This window comes from Limulus polyphemus, unplaced genomic scaffold, assembly GCF_000517525.1.
Source record: "Limulus polyphemus unplaced genomic scaffold, Limulus_polyphemus-2.1.2 Scaffold129, whole genome shotgun sequence".
NCBI lineage: Eukaryota > Metazoa > Arthropoda > Merostomata > Xiphosura > Limulidae > Limulus > Limulus polyphemus.
The window spans coordinates 1,023,796-1,033,771 of record NW_013665739.1 but is presented as its reverse complement, the minus strand read 5'-3'; the positions used below and the strand labels follow the sequence as shown (position 1 = coordinate 1,033,771).

General features: G+C 33.4%; 1 protein-coding gene across 1 annotated transcript in view; it reads right to left on the bottom strand.

Moving 5' to 3' along the window:
* Nucleotides 1–4,552, bottom strand: part of LOC106473388 (40S ribosomal protein S25-like) — a 15,105-nt gene extending 10,553 nt beyond the window's left edge. Inside the window, exon 1 of the mRNA XM_013934074.2 lies at nt 4,466–4,552. Within this exon, the coding sequence (XP_013789528.1) occupies nt 4,466–4,468 (3 nt within the window). The 5' untranslated portion in view covers nt 4,469–4,552. The remainder of the gene's footprint in view (nt 1–4,465) is intronic.
* Between the last annotated feature and the right edge of the window lie 5,424 nt (nt 4,553–9,976).

Genomic DNA, 9,976 nt, shown 5'->3' with positions numbered 1-9,976 from the left:
AAAACAAGACAGTCTGCTTAGTTTTCTCTTTCCAGCTGTGACAGTGACACCAACAACACTAGATCTTTTTCTTCCTTGGTTTTTCAACATCCTCACTGTTTCGTTTTCTCTTGCTAGCTCCCCTCTTTCACCATATTGCTTTTTTAAATAGATGTCTGGTGGAAATCTTAGAAGACAATAAGATCTATTCTAGTTCAAACCAAACAGAAACCTAATTATGAAAAACACAAAAATATAATTATGAAATTCCATGTTCCTTCAACAAAACATATATTGGATAAATGCAAAGACAACTTGAGACAATAATAAAAGAACACAAAGACTCGTGAACCAAAAATTCAGCCATTTAAGAGTACAGAATAACCTAGGATAAAACTAGAATTATCAACATAGACAAATTTTGAAAGATAATAATTTTTCTACATCAGTACAATAAAGCCTTCAATAAACAGATATTTGGAATTAGAGGTGAGCAACCTATGGCTATCATTGGTTGAAGCCACATGTAGCCATTCCACCAATCAAAACAAAGGATAAACAACCTATCACAACACTTCTTCCACAATCCACAAGAACACTATAAAGGACCAACAACAGCTTACAAACACTAATCACGATCACCATTCTCTCGCTAGCTATTGAACCTGATACACACCAGTATGCAGTCTGTCTCGTATCCTACACTGCCGTTAATCATCGACAGACTACCACTCGACTTGGGACACGGCTAACTTCATACACCACTACAAACCCCAAGCCCAAGCATTCCCTGAACGAACCCGATGTCTACGGAAGGGAGGCATACTCCTCCAACCTAAGTCACTTGAAGATTTCTACTACCTTTGCCTCCCCTGGTCTTCAAATTCTCCCGTCACTTGCCAACCCCCAAAAAGCAATGCCAGTCTCCACACAATCTATCTATCCTTTACGCCAGAAAAATTCACCAAGCCCTGAAAACTACAACATATTCCATGATCCACCGCATCGAGTCTAAGAAAACAGGTTCACCCTCCACGTTTAAGAAAGTTGTCACAACTTCAAAACATACAGCAGATCTCATCCTCACCCATGGCTGATTCCTTGATTATCATCACTTCAAGGCAGAAAAACCTTATCCCAAGCCTAACCCACCCCATACCTTTCCTAACCCACCCCCCATGCCCACATTTCACAACACTCGGAAGATAACCACTGCCAACCAGTACTATACCGCCCATCCTAAAACAACAGATCAAGCTACTCAAACCTCACCCACTCCTGAAACACAAGATATGTCTACTCAAACCACCACTACCAGGAGGAAAAAAGGCACCCAGACCCAACCACCATTTACCATTGACGCATATCAACAGACCAACAACACGCCTCCCAGCCCCAAGCCACTTTCTACATCATCGGTGTCTAACTCACCGAACGCCTTAGTAATTGACACCTCCCCCAATCTCTACCTACCCGACGCACCTTTCTCAGTCTTCCGCTTTCTCATCAATATTCAAATCCATGATAAACTCGAGGAGACTCTACAACAATTTCAAAACTTAATCAACCTCCAGCACCGGCCTTCACTACTTACTTCTTCTCAATAATTGGGCACTGGTAACGAATCAGTCGTTACCAGTGAAAGTCTATTTTCTCGGGGTACTCCCATTTCTCCCACATTAAATTGTCAGCATAGGATTTTTAGATCCCCCACCACCCTGATGGACCATTTGTCTGATATCAGCCGTTTAGTTTAGTCTACTTTGCTCTTCACTTTTTACTGTCTACAATTACTCTATATTTTTTTAAAATTACATACCCAGTCCACATTAATTTCATATTTTCTCATGTTCAGCCCATATTTCTAGACCACGAGCGGGGTGAAGGAGGATTGTTTAATCTTCGAGCACCTCAGATTAATAATTATTTCTTAGGAAATAATTATCTTTAAATCTAAATAACTGCCAGGGAAAAACAAAACTAACACTAACCTGAAAATTGTGTTTTTTCTACAACAGGCAGTTTCCACCCATTTCAGTGTACTCAAATACATTTTAAGAATAATGAAATTATTAATTAATAAAAATTGATTACATGCATCTCCAATAGTTTTAAACATCTAAGTAAATATTCAGATTACCTTTAAATTGCAACATGTTCATATTATCCCATAATTTCTTTAAAACAGAAGTTAAGCAGTGTTGTTAACAATACTGTATTATCTAAATAGGTTTTATAATTATATTATTATTCATTGTGTAATAGTTTTCAAACTTTAACATAGTTATAATTATCAAAAGTTTTATTTTAGAAAATAGTGACATTCTAATTTTTATGTTCTTGGTTGAGGACAGGATGACACAGAATATACAAGGCATTAATTGACTGCACCTGTCTTGGAAAGTTTTTGAGGTTTCGACCTGAAGATCTGCACTAGTAGTTTTGAAACACTGCAAATCTCCCTAGTCAAATGCAGTATCTTAACAACCCTTTTGAAGTAATCTTTATGTTGTTTTACTTAACTTTTAGGTTACTTGAAGAATGTTCAAAATTCTAGGTTTTGACTTTGGTTAATTACACATTACCCAATAAATAAAATAAGTTATAATTATTTATAAAGCATTTCAGTGACTGCATGATTATAGATACAACACTTTAAGGCTTTAACAGTTTCATTAACATGCTTGTGGACATATAAAACAATACTGAATTATCTAAAACGGTGCTTCTCAACTAGGTGAATGGTTCACCCAGGAATTTTATTTTGTATTCATTCTAGTTGTAGTTTGCTGTATATTTAAGTCATAATAAAGAATTTTGCATTTTAATTTAGTACTTTTTTCCAACTGGAACGAGTGAGCTGTTGGGAAAAACTAAGGGTGAATGATACTGGAAAAGGTTGAGAAGCACTGGCTAGAATATCATATTTGGAAAAGTATGCAGAGGTGATCAATAAATAAATAAATTATTTCAATAGGTTTAATAATGCAGCTTAATGAATAGCTTTACAGATATGAAGCATCCGACATCCTACCATGAATGTGTACGGTGTTTGTCATTAGACAGTAGGTAATGCTTTACTACTTGCATGTTAAGCAGAAATTACCTATTTAGATGTTATGGTTGAAAGTACATCTGTATAAAGCATGTGTTTAAAAATGCTATTTTCTACAAACTAACATGACCTCTGATCTAATTATGATCAATTTCTACAATATGGGTGGAAAACTACCATGCAAAAACTCGTTTATTTAAGTGTTTTTGCATCATACCATAGAGCTTGATCTTGGAATACTGAGTTGTACGAAATTTTCCTTGATTTGCTGTCTTGGAACACAAATAACTTTTGTTTATAATAACTTAGAAATTTTCTACTTATACATTATACAATTTTCTTGTCTAAGCTTAAACTACAGAGTATAATGTAACTCAACAATAACAAGATGCACAAGTTTGTGAAATAGTTATTATAATTACTGTAAACATGACAGTGACATATGTTGACTTATAATACATAAATATTTACCTTTCAAATTAGATAAGGAGTTGGTAAGCTTTTGTTAGTATGACTTATAAAGACAGTATTTTGTAAGTTTCAATTCACCAATGCAAAACGAACTAGCATTTGTACATGGGTCCAGTAACTTGATTTTGTCACTCAGCATGTGAATATCACTTGTCCAGTGTTTATGAATATTCTTTGCAAGGTACCTTTACGTTAATTGCAGAAAATACTTGCATAACACAGAGTCCGTAAGTGCAAGAAAAAGGCATTTCGTTTGTCTAACTACATTTTAAAAGCTACCTTCGACGTTTACAAATTCTGCAGTCAAGGCTACTGTAGACAAACTGGTCATCATGTTGCAAAACAAGATCGTCACCAACTACTAAGACTACAAGTTACTACTAGCACTTTCAGTTATTACTTTCGTAAATGTTTTAACAATTACTTTCAAACTTTTAAATTGCTTTTTACTTTAAAAATTATTACATAAACTAAAAAGGTTGGCAGAATACGATGATTAAGAATTGATGACAAGCAGGAAAAATTGTTGTTATAACAATCCCAATGGTAACTTGATTATCATATCATGTGGACATAGGACACGAAGACTAACGCCATTTTGTGGCATTGGTTCTCAAATGTATAACTAACGTCATAATTGCGCAGCAATAACCTCGTAACTAATATAATAGGGAGAAAATACAATAACGTAAGAGTAATCAGTCCCTTGTAACACACTTTAGGCTTAACAATACAATGCAAAAGGCTAAATCTATATAACACTAAGCCTAATTCATATTTGCATTGTATAGTTTCAGCTTTTAGTTTTACTTTTACCACATACTGTGGATTCTAAAATTGTGAAAAACATACTCCCCAACGAACTCTATACTTATGAACTAATAAGAGATATATTAATTACTTAAAGTGTAGGAAGAAAGTAAAATATTTACTATGGTTTCCTGACCACTATTCACTTACCATTTTCTTCTACCTTCAACACGTCGAAAAGAAGTTTTACACCGCGTGTCTCAGTTCTTGAACAACGAAATCCTGCAGTCAAGTAACCCCAATGTTTAGGGACCATTTCATAATAATAATATATATATGTGAGTATATTTTTTTCTGCAATTAATAAAAAGAAAGAAACTAAATAAATAAAAAACGCCTAAAGGTAAATATAAAGAAGGTTATAACAACTAATAGCCGAGTAAAATGCAAAATATAACAAACAGAATTATTAATTTCAAATGTTAAATTAGAAGTTTTTGATAGAATTCGGGATAATAACAACGATTTATATAAAAACTTCTAAATGGTTTTTACACGTGCAGTAATACCTTAAAAAAACAAGATAGGTAAGTATTAAATGCCACATGTTGTATTTTACAGACAAACTACCATTTCCAATTTTTTTTATCAAAATTAATATATGAAACAGCGTTAGCTTTATGAAATGCAAATCCAATATGCTAGTAGTTTTGTTTCGTAAGCAAAAGATCCATTTAGTAAAAAAAATATTAAATAGTATAAATATACATGTAAATATATTTACAGAACTCTAGAAACTAATAGCAGCAAGTCCTTTTAAAATGAGAATATTTGATTAGATTTTTCTATCATTGCATGCTAATGCTTTTAAATAACGATTTGATACATACACATTATTTCAGTTTGTGGTTGACAAGTAAGTCAGTGTCTGAAAATACATGTTCAACCGTATTATTCAATCTCTCATCAGTGTGAAACAATAGTGGTTTCTAATTTTCGTTTTCTAAGTGTTTCATTAAAACATATAATGCATTTCACCCAACACGATTGTGTCCAGGCCTATTCTCTCTTTAATTATACAAAACATAGTAGATTGGAATAAGAATTTCTTGATGTCATTGACAATGTTTTAGCACTATAACTATAGCGGACCTTTTCCTGAACTCTACCTATTATTGAACACTGTCCCTTGTGGTTCAGCTGTAAATTTACTTACTTATAATGCCAAATTGTGAGGTTCGATACTTCGCGATAGATAGAGCGAAGATAGTCTTATGTAAAGCTCTGAGCTAACAGAAAACAAAATAACAAATTAACACTAAACCCTTCATAAGTTTTGACACTCTCTGTCCAAGTATACTTTTGTAACTAGTTTCTATCGAAGATATTTTTTCGTTGATTTTCACGCTATTAGATTTTTTTGTACAGTTTTGTAAATCCAAGAATACAAAAAGTTCTAGATGTTTTCAAACAACATGGACCAATTATGCTATATGAAAAAAAAATATTTTGTGTAAAATCATATACGCAGCCAAGCCATTAAAGTTTTCTGAACACCACCAGGGCGTGCTTACATTGCTTGTTTTTTATTTATTGTCAAACGCAAAGCTACACAAATAGACTCTCTGCGTTGTTCCCACTATAGTTACCGAATCCTGGTTTTTAGCACTGTAAGACTTTAGACTTACTGCTGAGCATCTGGAGAGCACTTACATTGCAAACAGCACTTTGTTATTTATTTTGTAAACGAATAGCGAGGTTACCTATTCTGTGGACAGGAAGCAAGTAATATTTCAAATGAAATTATATTTTATTATGCTTTAATGCGTGATTCTGTCAATTTGTTGAATATTTGTTCTTCTTCTTCTCACTTTACACCACCCCTTCTTCAACAAACTAGTTTTTTGCGGTTCATTATATTTATAGATCGAAATTTTATAATCGCGATCTTAAGTATGTCGGGCACGTGCACGGCCAGATCCAACCTTTCCTAAATCACAAGAATTCTGAATATTTTCTTTACAATTAAATGATTTAATACTGCACTACATTGCTTGCTTCTTCTCTAAATGAAGGTATCACGAGAATAATTTCAACAAGTAGCACATAAAATAGGTTTCGACTTGTCGAAGGAATCTGTTAGGGTCTTCTCTACTGTTGACAAGGGAGATGTTGTGAAACAGTCTGTCACTAATATATAATACTTTATCATCATGGTCAGATCATTGTACGCTTCTTCTGTAATGGAACATTAGTTGATATTTTCGTAATTTGATTGAAGTCATTGAAATCTTCATCTATTTTGCAATCAGGAAACTCAACTTTTGTATAATAGTAGGATTCTTTGTTTTAGTATTCTCACGCTATAGGCAGACTGAGATCAGGATTTTTTTAGTAAGCATCACATCACATCTTTAACTGCTTGATCTGAGCTTCGTGCTAACAATCAAACTCGCGAATACTGTCAATGATATTTGAGGCATCTCTCGGAAAAACCAACAGAGTAGAAAGTTAGGCCTTCTAATAACAGGAGATTCTCGAATCTCATGTTTTAAGATGTATTTCCTTTTGAAATGCAATTAGTAGATGGTGAAAATAATGAGACGAGACACAAATCCATGAACAACAAATATTTGATAGTGTATTGAAAATACAATATAATAAACTAAATAAAAAATTGCATACTGTAAATAATCCCCTCTTTTCATCCATCTCTTTACCTTTTAACAGCCAACAGAGAGCACTAGCAAATACCATGCCAGCACCATTACCTGCTATGGTTGAAGAATGGTCTTGGCGATATGCTGAAACCTTCAATTTGGCTTCAACTTATAGATATCATTTCAGTAAACCTTCAATTTGAGAAGGCAATGGAACAAGGCAACAACTGGACTTATGATCTTCTTCTAGCAGTACTACTTACAGCAGAAGCAAAAAACACTATCAGCCAAAGTCACGAGAGAAATGAAATCATGCATAACTTTGGCCACTCCTGTCAAGTCCTGCTATAGGTAACCATTCCAAAAGGTATAGACAAAGGATTTTTTACTGTCTAGTAAAGGGATTATCGGTGATATCGTGACAATAAATAGATATGTGAACACATCTTCTTTTGATCAATAGATTAGGAAGCAGAAGAAGTGGTATATCCTGCAACTGTTTGAGTGGGTCAATGAGAAGTACAAGTTTATAAGGAGAAAGTGAGTATAGCATAATCGACATCCCCATCACAACCATCAATCAAATGCCCATCGTTAACAGACACCCAAAGACGACAAAGGGGCTGATCAAAACGCATTATATGAAATTATCAGCGGAACTGAATCCATCAAACATGGGGAGGTGGCGACGCTTCTGTCAGATTTAACAATTAACTTCTACAGAAGCCTGAAACATGAGAGAGATGAGAGCAGATCATTTAAAAACACAAAATAAAGATGGTTTATTTGACGTTATGTCTAAGCACGAAGTCATAGAAGATGAAATGGTCAGGATACAACAGATCACAAGAAAGACCCAGAATGCTTTTGAATAAACGTCTCATGATGATTAGAAATCAAGTGTAGCTCTAGAGGGCCCTTCCCCCTAACTCTAACTTCCAGACCACCTGAGCTCCATTTCAAATATAGTTTATAATATAATTTTATTCTTATATGCATTCTCTAAATATTTGTGTAAATGTTATTGTCATTTATGGCATCATCGTATTTGAATTTGTTCTTGTAAAATTTGTTTGTTCAGTCATTTTCTGGTTTTAAGTTAACCTGTATGCTTTTCTTTGGTAGTTATTTGTTACAATCATGCACTTCGAATTTTTGTATCTCATTTGATTTAAAATTCACGGTGATTACGAGCATGATATGGCCAAACTTATGCAATTCGGTTATCCAATTTATTTACCTCTAACCGTTATATACATTGTAGTCTCTTGTGTCTGATTTTTCGTTTCCATCATTTTTATATGTAGGTGAATGCGCATGTTGTTGTGCCTGGATTGTAGTTTGTTTGAAACGATATATAATTTTGTATTCCATATTCAGTTGGTATTACTATGTTATGACTTATTGTAGGGTATAGAAATAGTTTGTTGTACACTTTTCTAATCACTTGTTTCCATAAAATATGTTTTAAAGTTTCATTGATTTCAGTCTTTATGTCTTATATGTTGGCGAGTTCATGGTCTACATTTTAATTATTTGTTGTGACCTGTATTTTGTTTATTCTCATTTCAGTTTTATGTGCTACTTTTGTATTCATGTTATATGGAAACTGTTTTACAATATTTTTATTATTATAATATTGTGTTGCTGTTGTTGTGGTTTGGCTAAGTGAATTTTCTAATATATTATTTGCGTTGTATTTGAATGCTGATATAGATTTTATTTAGTTTTAAAATTTTTTGTTTGTGACAAAAGTAAAGGATTTAATTAATATCTTATGATATTATTGAATTTAGTTTTGAGTTTTAATTAAACAGTTTAGGCGTTTTGTGCGCTTTAATTTGTCATTTTATGGTGGTGAAATTTAATGTCAGTTTGTTTATTAGTTTTTGAATTGTCTCCTGGTGGGACAGCAGAAAGTCTAGAGACTTACAACGCTAAAATTCGGGGCTCAATCCCCCGCAGAGGATACAACAGATAGCGCATTGTGGCTTTGCTCTAAAAAAACAAACAAATAAGCAGTTTTTGAATTTCGCGCAAAGTTACACGAAGACTATCTGCGTTATCAGCCCCTAAGGTAGAACTGATAGACTAAAAAGAAGTCAGCTATTTTAACAATACTTATTGCCATCTCTTGGGCTACTCTTTTATCAAAGAATAGTGGGATTGAGCGATACATTATAACGCCCACATTACTAAATGGGAAGCACGTTCAATGGAAATTTATTCGTTTTATTAAATCATATATAAAGATGGTAAGATTGCTATGAATACACGACAAAATTGACTGAGTCATTAACTTTAGCTTTCAAGTTACTCGAGACAAGCTAAGGAGAAAATGTGTAATATAATTATATATTAGAACCTACCACTCTGTAACTTTATTGCTATAATATTCTCAATTCATTTGACATTTCAAGATTTTAGTAGTCTGTAGCAGTTCCTTCTTGGCCACATTAAACCAGTTTATCAATATTGTGATATGTCTCCGATAACCACCATTTTTAGGCTGTTTTTATGTTCTCCTGGATTTGTTTAGCTACTGGTAAGTGGTGGTTGACGTTTTCATTACAATACGTGATCATGTTTGGTAATACGTTCATGTGATTGGTGGAAATGTCCCTTCTTTATTTCGAATTTATCTGTGTATGCTATTTTTTGTTACAGTTTCAGTGTTGTCTCACCTTTCGTAGAGTATACTCAAAGTGTTTTCCTAGTATGTATTGTAGAGAAATATTTTATTTTATGTTATAGCAAACTATGCATATTGAAAATATTAGTTTTTATAACGGTAAAGTGTTTCAGTAGTAACTAATATAGAGAACATTAGTTAAAACAATTCCTATTTAGGCTGAAGTTGCGTTGATTTTGACCTTTATTTTTCAGCGATTGTGTACTTACCTGCGTACAAGTTACCTTTTAAGAACATCACAAAGTACTAAAGTAATGAACTTAATTTAGACGATTTAGAACATTAGTTGTACATTTAAAGCAATTTAAAGGAGGAAAAAATATCGGGGGCGGGAAAACGGAAGTTTATCAGAAAGAAAAGTGACTAGTG